We start from the raw sequence: 26,308 nt of genomic DNA on the forward strand, positions 1-26,308 counted from the left end.
CCTTGGTGGCTGCTAAGTAGTAGCGCTGTAAACATCCATGTGCTATTTATTCCCTAAAATCATACAACTCGACAACCCATTAGTCGATATTGTCAAAGGGTGATAATTTCACCTTTTGACCCGTTTGGTCTAAATGGCCAATTATATTAGCGAGATGACATTTATTACCACCTCGTATATATGACTCGCTCTGATTTACACCGTGCGGTCATTTTACTTATAATTCCATTTCTTAACACTTTTTTTTGGCCTATTATGGCTTACGTCATAATTGTTTTTCAAAACTAACGGTTATGGTCAACGTGTGACCAAATTACCATTTTGCCCTTATTGGTTATCATGATTTACCTTATAAGGAAACCATTAAAAGTACACGTTTCATTCGTCATAATATGATCGAATTACTGATTTAACTCATTTTTAGCCATCGCTATGGTTTCTCATCATATTTGATTATCTTGTTCCGTACGACTACACGCCAGAACACCATATCTCGATTAGGTATTTGTCTTTTACGTAATTAATACGACAAAAGGATATTCTAAAATATATGACACCATACCTTGCATCCATGCCACGCTCTTCTTTCCGTACTCGCTCTTTTTGACCCGCTTCATCCACAAGCTTCCACCTAGCTTGTTAGGTGTCAAACTATCATCATATTTCATAAGATGGTTAATTTAGTCATTGTTAATCATAACTATTCCATCCTACGTATTTTTCTATCAAAATTATCATTCGATCTTATTAATGGTCGGTTTGACTACTAAAAGTCAAACGCCCATTAGCATATAAAATGCACATTCAAGTTCGACAACTAGTTTAAGCATTCCAATAATTACCCGGTAGGCGTTATTTTTAGGCCCCCGTTTTAACTAAAGTTCTAACTAAGTCCATTGTGTTTTCAACACTTCAACTAGCTCAAGCGATTATCAAAACTAGTTTGTTCATCCGTTCCGCAAGAACTAAGGGTCTCTCATATACGAGTGAAAACCCGTTTCATCCTTATCACTAGCATTCATCCAAACATTTAATAAAATCAAGTTCTATCTATCAATTAGTAGATAACATGATCTCATACACTTAGTTACATGAAGATGGCTACCAAATTTCATCATAACATTCAAAACCCATTTCAATCATGTATGAACAAGTACCCAAATCGCGTAATTTGTTTGAGTGCCTTGTTTCCATTATCAAATATGATGATTTTAAACATAAACTTATCATCATCTTCCCTATTATCTCAAAACCCACTTCCTAGTTTACTTGTTAATCACATACAAGTAATATTACTTCAAGTTCTTCATAATTTCATCATATCTAACAAAATTAAACATGCATATACATTCAATTTCGACTTTGGATCATAACCCAACCATCTATTTGCAAGTAATCGACTTGTCTCGAATTTCAACTTTAACAAATCTAGGTTTTGTGACATACCTTATGATCCCCACGACTTGGTGATCGTTTATACGTGTTCATGCATTTTATTTGAGCTGGATTTGACCTTCAATTTGTTGATTTTTGTTGAAGTTAGGGTTTGGGCTCCAAGAAGCTCCTCCTGGTCGATCTCCACACACACACTCTATGTGTGTTTTGTGTTATATTTTATTTTTTTATAATATATCTTTCAAGTTATCCAACTTTGGTCCCTCATGTTTGGTTAGTTATTAAGTAGGCCACAACCTAATTATTTCTAATACTATTCCCACTTATTAACTAGGTTAAATATTCCTAGTTAACTTAGTGGGTTCGGGGAAATTATGACTCAGTTTATTTTAAGTCCCGTTAATTCAGGTTTCTTATAAACTTTATTTCCTTAAAACCACTTATTCACGTTTTATTAAATATTAGGTTTATTTATTTTAAATCCTAATATTTACCGGGTTACCTTTACCGCTAACAGTATTTTACCCGTGTATTAGTATTAACGGGGTTTGATTACCAAACCCGTTTTCGGGGTGTTACATTTATTATTTTTTAATTTTATTGGTATTGAGTGTTTAGTTAATCCACAACATATTGTTAACGTGTATTTAGTTAATGGCCAACTTCTTATATGACAATGACGTGATAATGATGTGACAATAAGTTTAGCTAACTCAGAACACATAGTCTTATTTAACAACAAAAAGACCATCTTGAACTACTTGTTCTTATCTTTGTCTTCTTAAATAAATGGGGATAATGAATTTAATTTCTGAATTTTGTTAGGTGAAAAAAATGATGAAAATACCTTCACATGCTTTGCATATGTTTAAATTTAACCAAAAAAGATTAATTGGGTTATTATGACCAAAGGACGTCGATCATATTTTTGAGTGAAACATAAAAGGTGAAAAGTGGAATTTACTCATATATATATTTACAAACTTATACCCCGTCATCGTCTCCGTCCGACTAAATTTTGGAGGGAAAACAAAAAAAAACCCTAATTTTTTCATTTTCCAAAATTTTGCCTCAAAATTGTAGTGAAAGAGAGATCAAAACTTTATCGTCAGTTGCTTGAAATCACCAGAATACATCGCATAACTCTGATTTCAGAGAACTGTGGTTAAAAAAAGTGTAATTAATCGACGAAAATGGGCACTAAACGAAGAAGGGGTGATGGAGGAATGGAAGAGAACACGACGACAATTCTTGATACTTATTGTTTCAGTAAATCTACTGAACATATAGCTGATGACAGTACGTAACGTCTTTGTGTTGTTCTAATTTTGATTATTTGTTGTGGGTTTTGTGAATTTTGTTTTGTTTGTAGGGCTATCTTTTCTTGAAGCTGTTCGTTCTGGTTTTCTTGTTACTGAGAATTCTGCTGGACCAACAAAGTAAAACCCATTTCTCTTTTGTTTTTAAGTTTGCAAAAATATATGCCCACCAAGTGTTTGATGAAATTATTGTTAGAGATATAGAGTTGGCATTTGACTTTGTTGGTCAAAGCTAGCAACTTTACCTAATCTTAGGGCTGTAAACAAACTGAACGTAGCTTTGTTAATGTCCGTTTGTTGAGTGCTGAACTTCGTTCACAAACGGTTCATGAACACATATCGAATGAAAATTCTTGTTCGTGTGCATTGCATTAAGGAATTGAACTTGTTCACGAACACAAACGGACATATACCCTTTTAAAGAATAAAAAAACAACATTCTTAATACCGGACATTAGACATAATCACCTTTTTAAGCACTTGATTTTATAATAAGTGTAAACATAATCATCCCAAAACAGTGTTTCAAAGATCTAAGTTTCTAATGAGTAATGACTGAACATAAACAAAACAGAACAAAACAAACAATCATGAACGCACGTAAACGGACATATTACCGAACGTTCAATTTTGAACGAACGTGACCTTTGTTCGTGTTCGTTCAATTAATTAATCGAACAAAATCCCTTGTCCATGTTTGTTCATTTATTAAACAAACGAACATACACGAACTTCCCACCAAACGGTTCGCTCACCATTTGGTTCGTTTACAGCCCTCTACCTATTCTTGATGATGTATTGCATGACCATTGATGGCTGATATGTTATGTTATAGCAAAATGTACAAGGCAATATTCAAGATACTGAGAGTTGATGTCACACCCCGACCACGTAAAACAACAAAACGTGGCGGAAACGTGGGGGAGTGTTGTAACAGAATCATTGTTTCACATCCATGGATTAAACAGATTTCGTTTTATTGAATTAAATGAGTTACAATGTCTTAACAATAAAGAAACATAACAAAAATTAACTAGTCTTGCATCTTTTAATGTCACTAAGGCCTCGTCCCATCCTAAGTGAGCATGCGTCAATATCATCATCAAGTATCATCATCAAATATCATCAACTATTGTACCTGAAACACATGTGAAAATACATCAGCATAAAAATGCCGGCGAGTACATAGGTTTTATGAAAAACAGGATTCATGACTTAGGTTTGAGAAAATGTTTAACAAAAACTTGTCATGAATCCAGTTTAAGTGTTTGCTTTTATAAAATGTTTGAAAATCGATGATAGATATGTATAGTTAAAAAGAATGATGTAAGGTTAAATGAATAACCAAGTAAAAATGAGTTTGTATAAAACAAACTGTCTTGTAAAACAATATCTTGTGAAAAATATGTTATTTGTGTAAAAATGTATAATCCAAATGAATGATTCAAATAACGCTACGCCATGTAACATAATACAAGCACTTATATATAGGAAGTACCAGCGGCGTATCCACCATGCTTGTATCACATTACACACGTCTCGTTACTCAAATCACTTACCCACATAAACCACCAATGTAAATTGCCCATGTCTAAACCGTTGTCAAATGTTAATCAAGTAATGTGTAAACAAAATGTCATGTATGGCAAGTGAAATATGTAACAACCAAGCCATAGGTAAGAATGCACAAACAATGTACTAAGTATGCGACGGATGGACATACATAGCATGATACAAAGTATAAGATGTCTTGTAAAACGATGTACTAAGTATGCGATGGATGGTCATACATAGCATGATACAAAGCATAAAATGTCTTGTAAAACGATGTACTAAATATGCACACAATGGGCATACATAGCATGTGATGTAAAATGTACTAAGTATGATGAACATACATAGCATGAAATGTCATGTAAAATGATGTACTAAGTATGCTAAGTAAACATACATAGCAAAAACACAATGAAATCATGTACTAATAGCGTACTAATGAACATAGCAAGTATATGATATAAAAGCATGAAATCATGAAAGTAACAAGTAGGCACATGTGTTTCACCCCAAAATGTTTGGAAAACAGTAAAAGAGGGGTCTATGTACTCACTTGAGATTGCTTAGAAGTCGTAGGATAACCACCAAGCAATGCTAGAAGATCACGGAATCAAACGGCACCTATATAGGTAACTACATAAATAAACGGCCCTATCGGAGGATCGGGTAGTACGAGGGTTCGTAAACCAAATAAGTAGGGGAACTTATGTAACATGATTTAACAAGGCCTACGTACTAAAACGAAACCTATCCTAAGTGCTTTTGACCCGCTTAGGTAGCTTATGCTACTTTAACGCGTCGTTCGTGTAAAACGCGTTCGGAAAGCCTAACTAGTCCTATGACAAGTAAGATATGCCTTAACATGCTTAATATTGTTGCTAAATCAGTTTAGATGTCAAAAATTATGTTACATAGGCTTAAAACGAATTTTGGCGCAAAAAGGGTATCTTGGTAATTTACCTAAGGCATAAGAATTACTTATCATACAACTACTTAAACGTCGTGACCATAAGGTATAACCTCGGAAGGTTATTCCCTATACAACTATGGTCACCTAAAATGTTTGGCCGGATCCTAAAGATCGACCAAATGGGTCGGGTTCGTAAGCATAAGCGATTGATTAGATCACTTACCTTTACGACCCTAAACAAGCACAAATCTAAAAGCGATGAGCTAAACATGCTAGAACATATTTAGTAATGTTTAGAAAACAGGTTTGGTATTAAAACAAACGGTTTTAATACCCTAGAGTAGTTTGGTTACAAAATACGCGAGAAAACGCATTTTTGCCGAAACTACGACTCGTCACTGAGCCTAGATAACGTGGTAATCAGTAGGTATAGTCACTAGGGACCATAACCATCGTGATTACGCTCACGTTATGAAGTTCAAACAAACTTCGCATTGACCATAAACTGGTCAATGCAGAAAGTCAAACGCAGTTTGACTTTAACGCTAAAACGAACGAAAAACGCGAAAGAAAACTTACAGAAGGTCCCCGCAAGATTTGAACCCGATTCACTCTCAGGTAGGAAGTATATAAACTTCCACTTAGAGAGCTTTGAATCAGATTTCAAATGTGAGGGAAAATGAGCAAGACATGGGGGTATTTATAGGAAACATGGAACCGTTAAGATCGTTTCTTGTTCCCCAAGCGTTAAATCTGAGCCGTACAACACATACCCACTGAATTACAAACCCATGGGAGCCCCTAGGATTGATAAAAACCATTTGCAAGTGGTTTTGAAGTGCTAAACAGCTGCAAACAGCTGTTTGCAACATTTTTGCATATCTGGGGAGGCCATGCGGCCCGCATCAGGATCCACATAAACTCAGGCGGGCCGCCTGAGGTTGTCTGATCAGCATAACTTTTCAAAAATGACAGTTTTAGCCCCTGCATGCTTTTAAGTCCATTTTCGACATGTTTAAGGCCCGTTAACCTCATTTCAAGCCTCTAAAATGAAGTTAAAGTATAGGGAACTCAAAACATGCTCAAAAGTATCTCAGATGTCGGTTCGTTTGGTCGTACAATCGCGATGTTCGCTTAATTACGACGGAATGCGCATAAGCGCGAAAAACGATCCAAATTGCGCGACGAATGGATTTTTCTCATGCCAAACACTAAAATAAAATATTTTAATGCTTGCATAAATTTTTGAATGTCCGGATGTATTCAGAACATAAGTTATGCGCGAAAATGCAAACTTATGCACTTTTTGACGCTTTTAGTCCCTGAATGAGCATAAAGTTTATTTTAGCACACCGAACACCTCAAAGCCTATTTCTAAGCTATGTGAAGGATATTTAGGGTGTGTTTAACTTATGATCATGTTCCGGAATGTTCGTTACAGTTCAAATTGGCATACTTTCGTAGCTTGTCGAATTTAGTCCCTGTAAGCGAATAAACTTGATTTCGGCATACCAAACCTTCCAAAACTTATTTCTAAGTTATGTAAAGGTTATTTAAGGTATGTTAAGTCTATGTCACTATTCCGGAGTGTTTGTTGCATTAAACTGGTTATATTTACGCATCAGTGCGCTTATAACCCTCCAGAAAGCGATTTAGAGCCCGAAATCGAACAAGAGTTGATATGTGCGAATGATACACATGTTTACACAAAATCCCAAGTATGAAATACAATATTTCATTGGTTTGGTATTTGCTTGATGGTTGAAGTGACACAGGTGTCACAGTCTCCCCTACTTTAGGAAATTTCGTCCCGAAATTTATTCGTAGGAGTCTGTCCGTGACTTTGTGTCAAATAACCACCAGAGATATGCAAGGGATAATCCTATCATTTCCTTAACGGACATTCTTCAGAAACGAAAATGAATGCACGGAGTCATTTTCAACAGATGCTTCCTCAGAAACAGAAATGGAAGGATAATCAAACGGATATTCATTTCCTTCAACGGATATTCTTCAGAAACGAAAATGAACAAACGGAGTCATTTCCAACGGTTGCTTCTTCAGAAACAGAAATGAAGGGAAAATCAAACGGGTTATTCATTTCCTCAACGGATAATCTTCAGAAACGAAAATGAACAAACGGATTCATTTCCAACGGTTGCTTCTTCAGAAATGGAAATGAAGGATAATCAAACGGATATTCATTTCCTCAACGGATAATCTTCAGAAACGAAAATGAACAAACGGAGTCATTTCCAACGGTTGCTTCTTCAGAAACGAAAATGAAGGGATAATCAAACGGATATTCATTTCCTCAACGGATAATCTTCAGAAACGAAAATGAACAAACGGAGTCATTTCCAACGGTTGCTTCTTCAGAAACGGAAATGAACAGGGTTCACTCTAGACTCATGACAAAACTCGCTGTGGTTTCTGTGCACTAAATTCCATAATTATGTACGCGTCCATAATTATGTGATTCCTTGCATAGTTCGCACAGTGTGTTTCATAATGTGTAGGGGAATAAAATCAAACCTGTGATGAGTGTGACTAAACCACCATAGGGTCCTTTTAATTAGATCGATAAATGATCTCTTTAATTAGACCACCTACAGAGTCCTTTTAGCTATATCATCACATGATATTCCTAACCGGATTTTTGGATCAATATGTTTAACTAAACCACTCAAGGGGTCTAATTTATGGAATAGTACTTCACAACCCCAGGTACTTAACTACAACGTAGAAGTCCATTAAGGATTTAAGGTAGTACCTTTTGATATCCTACTATGAATCCTTTATAGAAGATTCTACGAGGATTTGGATAACAACAAAGAAAATTGGATCACACCAAGAACATAAAGGGAGAACATAAGCACATAATCACAAAGTTGTTTAGTTTGACTTTTAGTTTGTTATCTTTGGACGCGGATACTTAAAGTACACCAGGAATCCAATCCGTGGATTTCATTTGGCACTTTAATCATTTTCAAGAATCTATCTATAAAGATAGAATGATCTACCAAAGATTCGATTTCGTTTTCAAGAAAACGCAATAGATCATAAAATGGAAGGATTTTGGGGGTAGTATGTTTTCCAAGGAATACGGCTCCTTGATTGTCGGTATTGAAGGGGATACATTGTTTATACATGCCATCACATTTGCACATTGCAATGTAAAATAAAAAGATTTATTTATAAACAATGATAACAACTGTTTCATGGATCTTGACAACAAAAGAAAATAGTACACGAGACATGATTATTTCTAAAGGGTGTTGTCTTCTAGTCGGTCAGATGCTCATCACTGTGCTGGATTAGTATTAGCAAGCTTTGGGCAATTTCTTCGGAAATGACCCATCTCGCCACAATTGTAGCAAGAACCTGGTGGAAAGCGAGCTTGAGCAGGATTGTTGTCAGCTTGATTTGGTGCACCTGCAGCTGGGCAAACCCTTGCTGTATGGCCTATGAGCCCACAAACTTGGCATGTGCGGCACTTCACACCCGCATGATGATGTAGGCTACATTGGTTGCACAAGGGTGCAGTTCCGTTGTAGGGCTTCCTAGCAGGGGGTTGAGCTGGTTGGTTGAGGACGGTTTGATCATTGTGAGTAACCATGGCGAAGTTCTGAGAAGCCTTTCGCTTCCTTGACTTCTTAGGGATCCAGTCTGTTCATCCATGGTCTTTGATTCCTCGATTGGTTTCGATTCCTCGATCGGTTTCTTGTCACCCTTTCGGAAAAGCTTACGTTTCCTGATATGAGATTCAGTCAAAGTTGCAGATAGCTCAATGGCCTGCCTAACCGTAGTGGGGTTACTACCAGTAACAATGTCCTGAACTGAGTCAGGGAGGCCATCAATGTATTTTTCGATCGCCTTATCCAAAGGCGTAACCATGGAAGGACACAACAGACTCAGCTCCTCATATCGATCGGTGTAGGCTCGATGTTCACCGTTGTCTTGCTTAAGATCGTCGAATTCCCTTTCCAAGGCCCTGATCTCATGATGAGGACAAAATTCCTTCATCATTAGAGCTCGAAGCTCTTCCCATGTATGAGCTAGTGCCACATCCGCACCCCTATCTCTCATTACACCGTTCCACCACGTCAAAGCTCGCTTCTCAAAGACACTAGAAGCGAAGTCTACCTTTTGCTCGTTTGGGCATTGAACATGCCTGAAGGTGCTCTCTAGACTCTCGAACCATTGCAGAAGTGCAGTCGCTCCTTGAGATCCAGAAAACTTTGATGGCTTAGCTGAGTTGAACGTCTTGAAGTTGCAAGGGGCATTATTTTTGTTGAGAGCTTGGTTGCATTGAGCAACGATGTTCGGGATTGCAGCAGTCATTTACTGCGTAATGACAGCTGCCAGATCTTCAATAGGTATCTGATTGTCGCGTCGTGGAGGCATTCTAAAAGGGAAACAAGAGAGAGAAACAAGTGAAATGGCATTGGGTAAGAATAGGAAATTACCGACCAAAAGCATGGGTGATGGTCATTCGTCTGAACCACGAAGCAAACAAACGACACACGAAGGCTGAATCAAAGTAAATAGGTCCCCATAATGTATCGCGAAGACATGCTCGCCTATAAGTGGACACTCACCCCAAGAGTTCCCAGGTAAGAGTGACTGGTCCAATACTGCGGATTTGTACGAACACTCTAGCCTTAGACAGAAAACTCAGGTTACAGGCACCCACTCTTCCAGTTTGCACGTGTTCACATTATTTAGTCCCAAACTTTGACGGAATTTTGAAAACTTAAAGGGTTCGAAACCTTATAACAAAGGGTTCAAAACCTAGTAATCAATCATCCTAGAACAGATGATTAGTTTTCAAAGCAGATCAAATTTATGTTCTTGTTGTGGTTGTCACCTAAGGATAAGTGACGGTATTGTTTTATGACTAAACGCAAGTAAACTTGCGTTAGGGTCCTAGGAAGGTTATAGTCTAGGTCAAAGCATTACTAATAACCTAATTCCCTATAACCATTGGCTCTGATACCAACTTTTCTGTCACACGCCGACCACGTAAAACAACAAAACGTGGCGGAAACGTCGGGGAGTGTTGTAACAGAATCATTGTTTCACATCCATGGATTAAACAGATTTCGTTTTATTGAATTAAATGAGTTACAATGTCTTAACAATAAAGAAACATAACAAAAATTAACTAGTCTTGCATCTTTTAATGTCACTAAGGCCTCGTCCCATCCTAAGTGAGCATGCATCAATATCATCATCAAGTATCATCATCAAATATCATCAACTATTGTACCTGAAACACATGTGAAAATACATCAGCATAAAAATGCCGGCGAGTACATAGGTTTTATGAAAAACAGGATTCATGACTTAGGTTTGAGAAAATGTTTAACAAAAACTTGTCATGAATCCAGTTTAAGTGTTTGCTTTTATAAAATGTTTGAAAATCGATGATAGATATGTATAGTTAAAAAGAATGATGTAAGGTTAAATGAATAACCAAGTAAAAATGAGTTTGTATAAAACAAACTGTCTTGTAAAACAATGTATTGTGAAAAATATGTTATTTGTGTAAAAATGTATAATCCAAATGAATGATTCAAATAACGCTACGCCATGTAACATAATACAAGCACTTATATATAGGAAGTACCAGCGGTGTATCCACCATGCTTGTATCACATTACACACGTCTCGTTACTCAAATCACTTACCCACATAAACCACCAATGTAAATTGCCCATGTCTAAACCGTTGTCAAATGTTAATCAAGTAATGTGTAAACAAAATGTCATGTATGGCAAGTGAAATATGTAACAACCAAGCCATAGGTAAGAATGCACAAACAATGTACTAAGTATGCGACGGATGGACATACATAGCATGATACAAAGTATAAGATGTCTTGTAAAACGATGTACTAAGTATGCGACGGATGGTCATACATAGCATGATACAAAGCATAAAATGTCTTGTAAAACGATGTACTAAATATGCACACAATGGGCATACATAGCATGTGATGTAAAATGTACTAAGTATGATGAACATACATAGCATGAAATGTCATGTAAAATGATGTACTAAGTATGCTAAGTAAACATACATAGCAAAAACACAATGAAATCATGTACTAATAGCGTACTAATGAACATAGCAAGTATATGATATAAAAGCATGAAATCATGAAAGTAACAAGTAGGCACATGTGTTTCACCCCAAAATGTTTGGAAAACAGTAAAAGAGGGGTCTATGTACTCACTTGAGATTGCTTAGAAGTCGTAGGATAACCACCAAGCAATGCTAGAAGATCACGGAATCAAACGGCACCTATATAGCTAACTACATAAATAAACGGCCCTATCGGAGGATCGGGTAGTACGAGGGTTCGTAAACCAAATAAGTAGGGGAACTTATGTAACATGATTTAACAAGGCCTACGTACTAAAACGAAACCTATCCTTAGTGCTTTTGACCCGTTACGACCCGCTTAGGTAGCTTATGCTACTTTAACGCGTCGTTCGCGTAAAACGCGTTCGGAAAGCCTAACTAGTCCTATGACAAGTAAGATATGCCTTAACATGCTTAATATTGTTGCTAAATCAGTTTAGATGTCAAAAATTATGTTACATAGGCTTAAAACGAATTTTGGCGCAAAAAGGGTATCTTGGTAATTTACCTAAGGCATAAGAATTACTTATCATACAACTACTTAAACGTCGTGACCATAAGGTATAACCTCGGAAGGTTATTCCCTATACAACTATGGTCACCTAAAATGTTTGGCCGGATCCTAAAGATCGACCAAATGGGTCGGGTTCGTAAGCATAAGCGATTGATTAGATCGCTTACCTTTACGACCCTAAACAAGCACAAATCTAAAAGCGACGAGCTAAACATGCTAGAACATGTTTAGTAATGTTTAGAAAACAGGTTTGGTATTAAAACAAACGGTTTTAATACCCTAGAGTAGTTTGGTTACAAAATACGCGAGAAAACGCATTTTTGCCGAAACTACGACTCGTCACTGAGCCTAGATAACGTGGTAATCAGTAGGTATAGTCACTAGGGACCATAACCATCGTGATTACGCTCACGTTATGAAGTTCAAACGAACTTCGCATTGACCATAAACTGGTCAATGCAGAAAGTCAAACGCAGTTTGACTTTAACGCTAAAACGAACGAAAAACGCGAAAGAAAACTTACAGAAGGTCCCCGCAAGATTTGAACCCGATTCACTCTCAGGTAGGAAGTATATAAACTTCCACTTAGAGAGCTTTGAATCAGATTTCAAATGTGAGGGAAAATGAGCAAGACATGGGGGGTATTATAGGAAACATGGAACCGTTAAGATCGTTTCTTGTTCCCCAAGTGTTAAATCTGAGCCGTACAACACATACCCACTGAATTACAAACCCATGGGAGCCCCTAGGATTGATAAAAACCATTTGCAAGTGGTTTTGAAGTGCTAAACAGCTGCAAACAGCTGTTTGCAACATTTTTGCATATCTGGGGAGGCCATGCGGCCCGCATCAGGATCCACATAAACTCAGGCGGGCCGCCTGAGGTTGTCTGATCAGCATAACTTTTCAAAAATGACAGTTTTAGCCCCTGCATGCTTTTAAGTCCATTTTCGACATGTTTAAGGCCCGTTAACCTCATTTCAAGCCTCTAAAATGAAGTTAAAGTATAGGGAACTCAAAACATGCTCAAAAGTATCTCAGATGTCGGTTCGTTTGGTCGTACAATCGCGATGTTCGCTTAATTACGACGGAATGCGCATAAGCGCGAAAAACGATCCAAATTGCGCGACGAATGGATTTTTCTCATGCCAAACACTAAAATAAAATATTTTAATGCTTGCATAAATTTTTGAATGTCCGGATGTATTCAGAACATAAGTTATGCGCGAAAATGCAAACTTATGCACTTTTTGACGCTTTTAGTCCCTGAATGAGCATAAAGTTTATTTTAGCACACCGAACACCTCAAAGCCTATTTCTAAGCTATGTGAAGGATATTTAGGGTGTGTTTAACTTATGATCATGTTCCGGAATGTTCGTTACAGTTCAAATTGGCATACTTTCGTAGCTTGTCGAATTTAGTCCCTGTAAGCGAATAAACTTGATTTCGGCATACCAAACCTTCCAAAACTTATTTCTAAGTTATGTAAAGGTTATTTAAGGTATGTTAAGTCTATGTCACTATTCCGGAGTGTTTGTTGCATTAAACTGGTTATATTTACGCATCAGTGCGCTTATAACCCTCCAGAAAGCGATTTAGAGCCCGAAATCGAACAAGAGTTGATATGTGCGAATGATACACATGTTTACACAAAATCCCAAGTATGAAATACAATATTTCATTGGTTTGGTATTTGCTTGATGGTTGAAGTGACACAGGTGTCACAGTTGAGACTTCACTGGATTTGATAATGTCAAGCTATCAACTCCTACTTGAGTTAGTTAAGGTATTGCATTATGTACTTAGATTTTTTGTTACTATTAATAATATCTGTTATATTTTGTTAGTAATTATATAATGTTGCCTTGTTGCAGCGGTTCCCTCAGGTATATCTGCCGGTGACTGAAATATGAGAATCGTCTTCACCTTTCTCTCTCCTGTGAATTAGTTCTTGATATATGCAACAAATTTGATATATTTTGTAACTATACTATAGTTTATAAACTAATGTTGGTATCAATTATTTGGAAACTTCTTGTAATGCAGGCATGGTCTCCGTTTTCATTTGGTACAGATGTCACATCGAGTGAGAAACAAGATGATCATAGTAAAATTAGTGGATCAATTGATGTTATTGTGAGTTATAGTTATTAATTCAAACATAATAATAGATCATTGATGTTTATGTATATATTATATATATATATATATGTTTTGTTTATGGTTCAGGAATTTCATCGTCTAATAGAAGAAGTTGCTAAAGTACCAGATCAAGCTAATTTCATCGATTTTTCCATCCTTGAAAATCTTCAGTGTACATAAGTTTTGGTGGTTTCTGATGAGTTCCCGTTTCATTTTCACTGTAAAGAGTTTCAGCACCAGTAACTGGAGCAACTGGTGTAGCAAAAGCATTGTAGAATTCCTCTTCCATGATTCAATAACCTGTATCACAAAATCAACAAAGTTCAAATAATACTGATCTTCACACGAAATAACAACCTCAAACGAAATCAGCTTTGGAACGAAATCAGAATTTCACGCGAAATCAACTTTCAAACGAAATACCAATTTCAAACGAAACCACTCACACGAAATTACAGCTTGGAACGAAATAAGGTAATTTCGTGCGGAAATAGGCGATTTCGTGTGGAATTATGATGTATGCTTCACACGAAATTAGATTTTCAAACGAAAATACACTTTAGTGCGAAATTAGTGCTAATTTCGTGTGGAATGCTCAAACGAAATTACACTCAGAAGCGAAATTATGTATTTCAAGCGAAATTATGTATTTCAAGCAAAATTATGTAATTTCGTTTGAAATCAAGCTGATAATTCCGTACGAAATTATGCTGACGTCATCATTTTCGATCTGTGTTTCAAGCGAAATACTGATTTTCTCAATTCTAGATCAAATTATGGTCCAATTCTTTTAAGGATTCGTTAAAATACTGTTTCGCATGACATGTGTGAAATTCAATCCATTTTGACCGTTAAAACTTGTGAATTTTGAAAAAGAAGGTGTAGAAGACAGATTTTATGGCTGTTATGGCAAGAACTCTTCCTCCTGAGCTCTGATACCACTTGTAGGATCGGTTTGTGACCGAAACGAGTCTATCAGAAGAGCTCTTATCAATTCAAAAGGCGGAAACAGGTGAACTGACTTGAAAAACAGCTTGTTTCACTTTTAATTGTCTTGTATTATTGATTTGACAGGTTTACAGATCAAACAACACGTCGGCAGCACTTCGGTACTGGAAACACGAAAGTTACAAATGATTTCGCATGAGGCCTATTTATAGAGATCTAATTCCGCATGAAAGAGCTTCAAACGAAATTAGATTCAAGCGGAATCTAATTCCGCACGGAATTACCCTTGTAACACATTCATGCGAAATTACCTAAATCACCTATTTTCTCGAACTACGTGCCCTGATCTAACATTCTTAATACAAGACTCGATACAAGACGAAGTCGACAGACGTATGCACCAACATTAACTTTTCTGTCTTCAATTTGTAGAGGCTTTTCTACAAATTTAAGTTGTTCATTTACCTCTATATCCTTAAGAGGTACTACCAGTGATTCATCAGCTAGGCAATTTTTGAGATTGCATACATGAAATACATCATGTATTCCTGCCATTTCCTCTGGCAGTTGTAGCTGATAGGCTACAGGTCCTATCCTTCTAATAATCTCAAAAGGTCCAACATACCTGGGGCTTAGCTTTCCTCTTTTGATGAATCTTACTACTCCTATTTGAATTTAGTTCATGATTTCGATTGGATTTCGGCGAGTTGCAGGTTTTCGATAGTGGTATGGTGGTCAAAGTTTTCGTTTGTCTGACAATAACCTAGGCTGGTTGTTGTGGTTTAACTAAGGCTTCGGTAACGGTGCCACGTAGGCCGTTAACGGGTGCTACACCGCACCCTCAGTTAACCGTGGTAGTGAATGAAGATTTTGTTAATGTGTTAACTATGTTAATGGGAAGAAAGGGTAATGATGGTGGGGCCCACCCCAATCTAAACCAATCACATGTCTTGCTTTATTTATTATTTTTTCTTTTTATTAGTATTGGGTGTTTAGTTAATCCACAACACCTTGTTAACGTGTACTTAGTTAACTGCCAATTTCTTATATGACAACGACGTGACAATAACGTGACAATGATGTGACAATAAATTTAGCTAACTCAGAACACATTGTCTTATTTAACAATAAAAAAGACCATCTTGAACTTGTTCTTATCTCTGTCTTCTTCATGTATAGGATGAACCCTAGGTTTAAGAGATTAAGGTGCTGTTTGTTTTTGCAGACAAAAATTGTCTGCAAGCTGATTTCATCTGTTATCATGTCTGCAACTGAAGATGTGGTCTGAAGCCCTTCAAGCTGAAAATATAAGACTGTTTGTTTTTATAAATTGATACTGTCTGTACAAACTACCTGAACTTTGTTTTATTATCCAAATCAAAACATCCTAAACCAATTACCTCAACTACACATTCCAATCGATAAAAAAAAGTGAAATACAATTCTAAGATCTCACAAAATCGATAATAAAAAGTGAAATAAAATCCAAAATCACACCGGAACAAAATGGAAAAAGATGAACCGCAACCATGTGTAATTCATCAATATCAAAAAAGTAATAAAAGATGAACTGCTACTATGTGTAGTTCTAATCCAAAAAAATGAAAAAGAATAATTTAAAAGAAAATTGACTAACATGGACAAAAGAGGAACACTCGACCAGAACCCAAAACAAAAATTCAAATGGAGAAAGTGATTTTTAACAGAACCCAAGAACAGACGGAGCCGGCGTGGTTCTCCGGCCCTCCAAGTAATGATGATGACACGATGATGATGATGATGATGATGATGATGATGATGATGATGATGATGATGATGATGATGACGACGACACGATGAGAATGATCGATGATGACGATGATGATGTTGAAGGTTGATGGCAGCCGCGACGGTGGTGGTGGCCGACTGTGGCGACGGCCGGCGCCGGCGCCGGTGACCTTACAGCAGTGGGGGTGGTCCAGTTTTGAGAGAGGAGGGTTTTTTGTGAAGATGAGAGAGGAAGGTTTTTTGTGAAGATGTTTGAAGAAAGGGTGTCATAGCTTTTTTTTTTTAAGCTGAAAAAAGTCATTTTCAGATCTGTTTTATAAAAAAAACAAACAGTCTTCAAGGGTAACGTCTGCGCGCCTGCAGACATCAGCTCCCTTAAAGATGTTTGAATAAAAACAAACACCCCCTAAATAAACTGAGATAATGAATTTAGTTTCTGAATTTTGTTAGGTGGAAAAGAATAATGAAAAAAAAACTTAATATATTTTGCATATGTTTAAACTTAACCAAAAAAATTAACTACGTTATGATCAAAGGGCGTCAATGGTATTTTTGAGTGAAACATAAAAGGTGAAAAGTGGAATTTACTCGTATATATATTTACAAACTTATACCCCGTCATCGTCTCCGTCCGACTAAATTTTGGAGGGAAAACAAAAAAAAAACCCTAATTTTTCCATTTTCCAAAATTTTGCCTCAAAATTGTAGTGAAAGAGAGATCAAAACTTTATCGTCAGTTGCTTGAAATCACCAGAATACATCACATAACTCTGATTTCAGAGAATTGCGGTTAAAAAAAGTGTAATTAATCGACGAAAATGGGCACTAAACGAAGAAGGGGTGATGGAGGAATGGAAGAGAACACGATGGCAATTCTTGATACTTATTGCTTCAGTAAATCTACTGAACATATAGCTGATGACAGTACGTAACAACGTCTTTGTGTTGTTCTAATTTTGATTATTTGTTGTGGGTTTTGTGAATTTTGTTTTGTTTTGTTTTGTTTTGTTTGTAGGGCTATCTTTTCTTGAAGCTGTTCGTTCTGGTTTTCTTGTTACTGAGAATTCTGCTGGACCAACAAAGTAAAACCCATTTCTCTTTTGTTTTTAAGTTTGCAAAAATATATGCCCACCAAGTGTTTGATGAAATTACTGTTAGAGATATAGAGTTGGCATTTGACTTTGTTGGTCAAAGCTAGCAACTTTACCTAATCTTAGGGCTGTAAACAAACTGAACGGAGCTTTGTTCATGTTTGATCGTTGAGTGCTGAACTTCGTTCAAGAACGGTTCATGAACACATATCGAATGAAAATTCTTGTTCGTGTGCATTGGATTAAGGAATTGAACTTGTTCACGAACACAAACGAACATATACCAGTTTAAAGAATAAAAAAACAACATTCTTAATACCGGACATTAGACATAATCACCTTGTTAAGCACTTGATTTTATAATAAGTGTAAACATAATCATCCCAAAACAGTGTTTCAAAGATCTAAGTTTCTAATGAGTAATGACTGAACATAAACAAAACAGAACAAAACAAACAATCATGAACGCACGTAAACGGACATATTACTGAATACGTTCACAAATTGAACGAACGTGACCTTTGTTCGTGTTCGTTCAATTAATTAATCGAACAAAATCCCTTGTTCATGTTTGTTCATTTATTAAACAAACGAACATAAACGAACTTCCCGCCAAACGGTTCGCTCACCATTCGGTTCGTTTACAGCCCCCTACCTATTCTTGATGATGTATTGCATGACCATTGATGGCTGATATATGATGTTATAGCAAAATGTACAAGGCAGTATTCAAGATACTGAGAGTTGAGACTTCACTGGATTTGATAATGTCAAGCTATCAACTCCTACTCGAGTTAGATAAGGTATTGCATTATGTACTTAAGACTTTTTGTTACTATTAATAATATCTGTAATATTTTGTTATTAATTATATAGTGTTGCCTTGTTGCAGCGGTTCCCTCAGGTATATCTGTCGATGACTGAAAGATCAGAATCTTCTTCACCTTTCTCTCTCTGTGAATTAGTTCTTGATATATGCAACAAATTTGATATATTTTGTAACTATACTATAGTTTATAAACTGATGTTGGTATCAATTATTTGGAAACTTCTTGCAATGCAGGCATGGTCTCCGTTTTCATTTGGTACAGATGTCACATCTAGTGAGAAACAAGATGATCATAGTAAAATTAGTGGATCAATTGATGCTATTGTGAGTTATAATTATCAATTCAAACACAATAATAGATCGTTGATGTTTATATATTATATATATATATGTATGTTTTTGTTTATGGTTCAGGAATTTCATCGTCTAATAGAAGAAGTTTCTAAAGTACCAGATCAAGCTAATACTGAAATACTAACTACAGAGGTTCTCTCTTAACTTTTACACGAATCACCATCTTGTAACGTTCTTTATCGGAAATGTATAAAAAGACACCATGAGCCATGCAATGAATATGTGACTTTATTGCAGCCTTTGAGGAATATGCTACTATTCCAGTATCTTGTTAAATTGCTTGAAGGGGACCTCGTGCCCCGTAATTTCGCATTTACAGGTTAGCTTTATCTTTTTGCCCAAATGTATTAATATTTCAACAGGTAGTTAGCTTGTCAAATATGATTAGAATAAACAATATTGATTCTGTAGTGATCTAATTTCTTTGAATAAACTGATTATGAGATTAATAATATTAATATAGCGTGTGTGCTTTTTGACCCATTTCTTTTCGAGCTTAACCAGAAAACTAATTCTTCGGTTATACGTGTTTCTTGATGCAGAAAAATCGGATTGGGTCACTTTGAGGGAGTCATTGCTCAATATGATTCTGGTGGGTGATAGATAATAATTTTCATAAATAATTTCTAGAGTAAAATGCCATTTTCGTCCCTGAGGTTTGCCACTTTTGCGACTTTCGTCCAAAGGTTTGTGGATCCAAAAGTTTTGAAATCTTGCCATTTTCATCCGGCTCGTTAGCTCCATCCATCTTTCTCCAGAAGTTAAAAAAATTTTTGAAATCTTGTTGAATTGCCCTTTAAGTTAACAAAAAAGACGAAAATACCCCCGACTTATCCGAGAAAAATTGATGGGAGTTAATGAGCCGGATGAAAATGGCAAGATTTCAAACCTTTTGGATCCAGATGCGGAAAGACAAACCTTTGGACGAAATTCACAAAACTGACCAAACCTCAGGGACTAAAATGGCATTTTACTCTTTTTTTTTTTAAACATAACCCAAAGTTTGTGTGCACAACTTGGAAGATATTTATGAAAAGATCATTAAAACAAGCATTTTCATTTTCTTGTTCGTTGAATCATCTTAGGTATCACGGAAGATAACTTACAAAGGACTAGTTAAAGATTGTTTATCCACATTGTGTGAATTATCGCAATTTTCAACGAAATGCATCCATGATATGAGACCTGAACAAACCGGATCAACCGAAATAACTGAAAAATGTCATACAGCTCTTGCACTGGCCTTGCCTGAAGTAGTAAAGCGCACATGTGCTGCTGTTCAAAAACTTCTAATAATGGTAAATTATAATCTGCCTTCATTTGTATGCGTCCGTGTATGTTTCCTTTTTTTCAAAAGTGGAAATTACATATTAATTGTGGCACTTTTTGAAATTAATAGATCGTTGAGCTGGATTCGTCGAAAAAGGCAGCAGATCTTGAGGGCTGGACCACCAGAGCTGACGGTACAAGGTAGTTTAATTCTGTTATCTTTCAGACTTTAAGGCGTATTAAAATTTTACAAATAGTGGCAATTTTTTTTTTACTAATTTACTTATGAGGTGGTTGATTTATGTTACTTTACACCACAAACGGGTCAAAAGGGGAAGGGGTCAATTAGGTTGAACGGATTAAAACTTAAAACTCCTAAATCTTTTTATTTAAAGATTATGTTATTATTGTTGTAATATTATTGACAAAGAAGTGTTTGCAGGTCAGAAGCCCCTTCTTTTTCATAATAAAAATGACCCATTCTGAGAATTTAGCCATATTATTAATTATTATTATTATTATTAATATAACAATGGTGGGTGCTTATGAATAGTACCTACAATTGTTATATTAATAAATTTGTTTTTTAGCAAATAATTTTTGTTTACACCCCCTGGTCTTTAATAAGTTTAATGTTTGGCCTGTCAACCTTAATAAAGTTATATTTTTCTTTTTTTCATCCATTTTCTTTAACCAGTTCAAACTACAACCTCTGAACTTTAATAATGTTATCATTTGAGTTTTTAACGAATTTCCCGTTGCATGATTTTTTAAGGGTTTTGTTTTTTATATCATCGCTACACACGAGTTATTAATTTCTAAGTTTCGACATGAATTTTCGTAATGTTGTTTCTAAACCGACCGGTTGTTTTAACTTGTTTTTATAAACCTCCTGGCACTCATCTATAAATACACCATTTCGACTTGTTATTTGTTGTGAATTTCCGTAACATTGTTTTTAAACTTATTGGTTGTTTTGAGCGTTTTTAAGCCATTCGGTTTTTTAAACCGCTCCGTAACATTGTTTTTAAACTGATCGGTTGTTTTGAGCGTTTTTAAGCCATTCGGTTTTTTAAACCGCTCGACACTCATCTCTAAATACACCATTACGACGTGTTTTTTATCTACATTTGAACCGACTCGTTGTAATACACGACCGTCGTGTTTATCTATATATATGTTTTGCTGTAAATTTTGTTTGAATAACTTGACTTCATATATAACTACGTAACTTTTCTGTGATTTTCAAATATACCATCGCAACGTGGTTTTTTTATCGTTACGTTCACAATTTGCTTATTTTTTAATCTACGTTTTAAACCCGCCGTGGAGCGCGAGTGATATCTACTAGTTATCTAACATTCATCACCTCTGGCTATTTGCCATTTCTTATTTAATCCAAATTTTGAATTGTCTCTTGTATCTTTTTAATAAATGTACCTAAAACGTGCGCATATTATGAGCTACCTCAACTTTTGCAGAACCCCTGCCACGGAGATCATCCTGGATGAACTTACTTACGATAAAAATATATTGTTCCCATTTTTTCAGGTATTTATGTAAGCAATAATGCTTCTGCTCTATTTCTTATGGTCCTTTAATATTTATATTTTGTCCGGGCCCCGTTTATATAAGTTGTGACTAAACGGGACGGGACTACTTTAACAACTTGGGGATTTTGTTTTAGGCTTTGGATAAACCGAAACTGAAATTGGATATGATTGTTCAGTTTCTCAAAAAGTATATTCCCAAGGTAATTATCATTTTTCACTTGTGTGTTTAAATAGATTATTAACGTTTAAGCATTTCGCCAGATAAGAGAATTTTATTTATTTATTTATTTATTTAATTTTAATTTGTAAAATTGCAGACATCTGTTCGCACCAGGAGATCAAACGGGTCGGCAAATGATTCAACATTTGGCGGAGTTTTAAACTGCTTTTCAAATGAAAGCAGCACAAAAGGCATTGTAAAAAAGATTAGTTCAGAAGTAGCCCAATTGCTATTAGCACATGCTTTTCAGGTGAATTTACGTAACGTTTCTTAACAACATTTGAAGAAGAAAAAATAATAAATATTTTAAGTTGAAATTCTTGATTCGTTCTCTTTGATCAGGCATATATTTTACTACCGTCTGAACATTCAACTGAATCCAAAGAAGACACTGCCGACAACTCTCTTCGCAATATCTGCAATAATATGATCTCAGCCTTCACATGTCTTAAAAAAGCAGACAAGTATGCTTCTTATCTATTAATTAGGTTATATTAATTTTTTTATTCATCAAATATAATTAGATGTTAATGCATATTTTTTTTGTTTACTTATAATATTTTGTCATTACCGATGTATTAAACGGTGTCTTTGTGGTTAAAAATTAGTAAAAAAATGTTAGTTTTAAATTTTTGCAAATTGTTTTCTGATGGTCCAGGAACTCAGGGATTCTGCCATTTGGAAAAGAAGCTCTTTTCACAGCTGCAATTATGCTCTCAAGAAATTCATAGGAGTTTGATTTAACTGTGATTAGGATTGTATTATAAGTGGTGTTTTTATCTAAATCTAATGACTTTCCTGTTATGTTGTGGATGTTATTAGTTTTAAATCTCATGACGTTTCTAAATGGCTTATTCTATTCCCACACCCCCTAAATTCTTATTCCCACATTCTTTCACTCTCTCTATATATATATTTGTGTATATGTAGAGAGAGATAGAGAGGAGGGGTGTGTGACACCCTTTTAAATATACAATTATATCTAGTGGCTTTATGGGTGTTTGTGTTTGTGTGGCTGGTTTTCGGTGGCAGACCTACATACAAGAGTGGGGGCGGCTACCCAAACTAGAAATTTAGCCTAATTTTTAGGCAAAAATTTTGATCGATCCCCTTAAAAGTTTGGGTACCCCCCAAGCTTGATCACACATTCCAACTTGATTGCCAAGGAGTGTTTTTCGGAGTACCAACGGCTAGTGACCGAACAGTTTCTTTACATGCTCGAGAACTTTGGGCACAACCTAACCTAACAAAAAGACATTATCCGCTGGATCGACGGTTAACTTGTTCAACTCATTTAACTTGGTAACCTAAGGAAACAACAACCTCTAAGCGTGTAATTGAGTAAATTACAAAACTCGTCCTTTATGTATGTATGTTATTGCAAATCATGTCTTTTGTCTTCAATAATTACATTAATCATACCTAATGTTGACAAATCCTAACATGGTATATCCTTTACCCCAAACCAAGTTAAAATTCTCAATTAAGTTTAGTCACGTGGGGCCCACATAAGGACATTAATGTCCTTTCCCCTACACCCTCCGCCTACATGGCAGGGACCACACCACTTTTGTGCACACAAGGCATCCACGTCAACGAAACACTCCAGGAGCTTCTAGAAACTTCTAGATGATTCACAGTTGGCACCAAAGATGCTCTATCCGACATAAAGGACAACACGTGTCACCACTAGCAGAATGCCACATAGGCCTGCGGCAATTCAGGGAGCAGAACTGACAATACCGGTACGAGGTATCCAGCGCAGGCGAATGCAAGAACGCCACGTGTACCACTACACCTGCCATGGCACAGCAGACCAAGAGGATGTTCCCCTTGGTCAGACAGCTGGCACGCGCCCACAGCTGGCACAGCTGCTCCTTCCTTCTTCACCCTCCGGCTATAAATAAGACCCTTCATCATTCAGGTTCAGGATCTTTACTCTCCTTACTCACTCTATACACACACTGTTTATTTACTCTCAGAACAGTACTTATTCTCACGCCGGAGCCTGGTTAAGAGGGAAAACCCCCTTCCCCCTCTTAACAAGACCAACGGTGTTTACTGTTTTGCAGATCTCGAGCCATCAATACGAGTAGAAGAAGAGGTTGAACCCCATAAGTGAAACAAAACCTATTGATTAGCCTTGTGTTAATCAGTGTTTCAACATTGGCGCCATCCGCTTTCTTGCAAAACCATTCTCACCTCTTTTCTTTCCTAAAAAACACTCGTGAAAATGGCAGAACAAAATCACTCACACCCAGTCGACGGAGAAGTTTCTTCCTTTGAACTCGTTTCGGACACGGCACACGTCCAAAGGGGTCAAAGGAACGAGACCATCCAAGAGGGTCAGCTGAACAACGATTTCCCACCCATCTTTGGAAGTGCATCCAGGGCTGTTAGCCAAACCACAACTGGACCCACTTTCCAAACACCAGCAAGAATCATCACTCAAACCACAAACGGAGCTGCTTTCCAAACTCCAACGGGGATATTACACCAAACACCCCCGTCGATGCAGACTCTAAGCCATGGAGCAGGCCCTTCTGCTCCATCGGAACAAGCACAACTCAACTACTCTGCACTTTTAGGGCTACCCGAGGGAAAAACTCTGGCTTCCTGGTATGCCGAACAAATGGCGTCCATAAACCTCGTTTACACGCAGCTCAGCGCACAACAAGCCTTACTCCAAGCACAGGCTAACCAATCAGCATTCGTAACTCCACAACCGAGGTCTCTGAGTACACACACGGCTCAGCAGACAAACGCGTGGAATTTACGTCCAGAAAAAGGACCAGTACAAAATGTAAGAAGACCCAGCGTGCACGACACGCGTGACACGTATGCTGAAACAGAAAGCAACTTCGTGCAAAACTCCAATCTACAACGAAGGCCGATCCAAACCCGTTTGGGCGCGCACAACATGAATACAGAATGGGACGACGAAGAAGACGACCCAACGTACAAGGAAGAGTCCACGGTGTTTAGCAGACTCCATCCGGAACACGAAGCATACAAACCAACCAAGCGCGCGGGGTACAACCCAAAAGCAGAACATGATTACACCTTGAGCTATCGTCCTGAAGACATGGCTGAAAATTCAAAATTCATCCGAGAAATCGCCTGCGCCGCCATTGACAAAACGAAATTACCACACAACATGGGGAAATACAACGGGCTGACGGACCCAGATGATCACCTCCAGGTGTTTAAGGGGGCAGGAGCAACAGGTGGGTGGAACTTACCAACGTGGTGCCACCTGTTCGCTCAGACATTCGTCGGCGCAACGCGCATTTGGTTCGACAATTTACCAGCAGGTAAAATCAAGTCATGGGTTGATTTCCGAGAGAAGTTCCTAGCACACTTCTCTCAGCAGAGAAGACAAGCCAGAGACCCCGGCGACTGTTTAAACATATGGAGAAAAGACTACGAAAGCGTAGAAGATTTCATTACCAGGTACAACAAAGAATGTTTAGAGATCGGAGATATACCAGAAAAGATGATGCGCGCACACTTCATGAGGGCGGTCAAGTGTGACGATTTGGTTAAAAGAATCAAGGGGCGAGACGGAGGACCCAAAGACTGGGAAACCTTCATAGAAGCAGCTAAAACCATTGCGCAGACAGACAGGCAGTTGACCGGTGACGACCACCGTCAGCGCGCGCACAACCATAATGATCGACACAACAGGAGAGGCAGAAATCAACCCTGGAAGGCTTCTGGGCACAGAGAAAGAAGTCCTCCAAGGGAAGACGCACGCCATACGATCAACCAGATAGCCCATCGAAAAGAAGTAAAGCGAGAGAACAGGGAAAAACAGTGGACTCCACTGACCAAAACACCTTCTGAAGTCCTAGCTACAGAAAATCATCAATTTAAACCACCCCTACAGATGCGCAACAAGAGGGGTCAAGACCCAAATCTCTTCTGTGAATTCCACAAAGATACGGGCCATTTAACCGACGATTGCTTTAGCCTAAAGCAAGAAATCGAAAGAGCCCTAAGAGACGGAAAGCTCACTCACTTAGTCAAAGGCGGAAAGCGCGATTACCGCCAGATACAAAGAAGAGATGAAGGGCCAGACAATAAGAAGCTCAGAAAGCTAGAAACCCACATGGTACAGGGAGGTCCACGAAGACCGAGAAAAAACTACAACAAGCGCGCGCAGGATGATTCATGGCGTGAAAAGCAAGTTATTTTTCCAGTTGTTAGAGGGGGTCCAAGAGAAAAGCGACCAATAGTCATTCCAGGTGTGATTGGCCACTACCAGACAGATTACATCTTCATTGATCCCG

General features: G+C 37.2%; 1 protein-coding gene and 2 long non-coding RNA genes across 3 annotated transcripts; all 3 read left to right on the forward strand.

Annotated features, from left to right (window-relative positions):
• Window positions 1–2,413: 2,413 nt before the first annotated feature.
• LOC110891746 lies at window positions 2,414–3,588 on the forward strand. Its single transcript, XR_002565523.2, has 3 exons — window positions 2,414–2,694; window positions 2,768–2,834; window positions 3,550–3,588. It is a non-coding gene; the product is annotated as an uncharacterized LOC110891746 (long non-coding RNA).
• Window positions 3,589–13,568: 9,980 nt separating this feature from the next.
• LOC110891745 lies at window positions 13,569–13,977 on the forward strand. The gene is made up of 3 exons (XR_002565522.2): window positions 13,569–13,629; window positions 13,718–13,729; window positions 13,890–13,977. It is a non-coding gene; the product is annotated as an uncharacterized LOC110891745 (long non-coding RNA).
• A 3,325-nt stretch (window positions 13,978–17,302) lies between these two features.
• Window positions 17,303–22,870, forward strand: LOC110889557 (negative regulator of systemic acquired resistance SNI1). Its single transcript, XM_022137111.2, has 15 exons — window positions 17,303–17,624; window positions 17,716–17,782; window positions 18,501–18,594; window positions 18,684–18,695; window positions 18,855–18,944; window positions 19,035–19,106; window positions 19,212–19,293; window positions 19,517–19,566; window positions 20,060–20,272; window positions 20,374–20,444; window positions 21,725–21,794; window positions 21,931–21,996; window positions 22,114–22,266; window positions 22,359–22,480; window positions 22,675–22,870. Exons 1-15 carry the CDS (start codon window positions 17,519–17,521, stop codon window positions 22,745–22,747), a joined length of 1,341 nt encoding a protein of 446 aa, XP_021992803.1. The 5' UTR covers window positions 17,303–17,518; the 3' UTR covers window positions 22,748–22,870.
• Window positions 22,871–26,308: the final 3,438 nt, after the last annotated feature.

Source organism: Helianthus annuus, chromosome 16 (assembly GCF_002127325.2).
Source record: "Helianthus annuus cultivar XRQ/B chromosome 16, HanXRQr2.0-SUNRISE, whole genome shotgun sequence".
Taxonomy (NCBI): domain Eukaryota; kingdom Viridiplantae; phylum Streptophyta; class Magnoliopsida; order Asterales; family Asteraceae; genus Helianthus; species Helianthus annuus.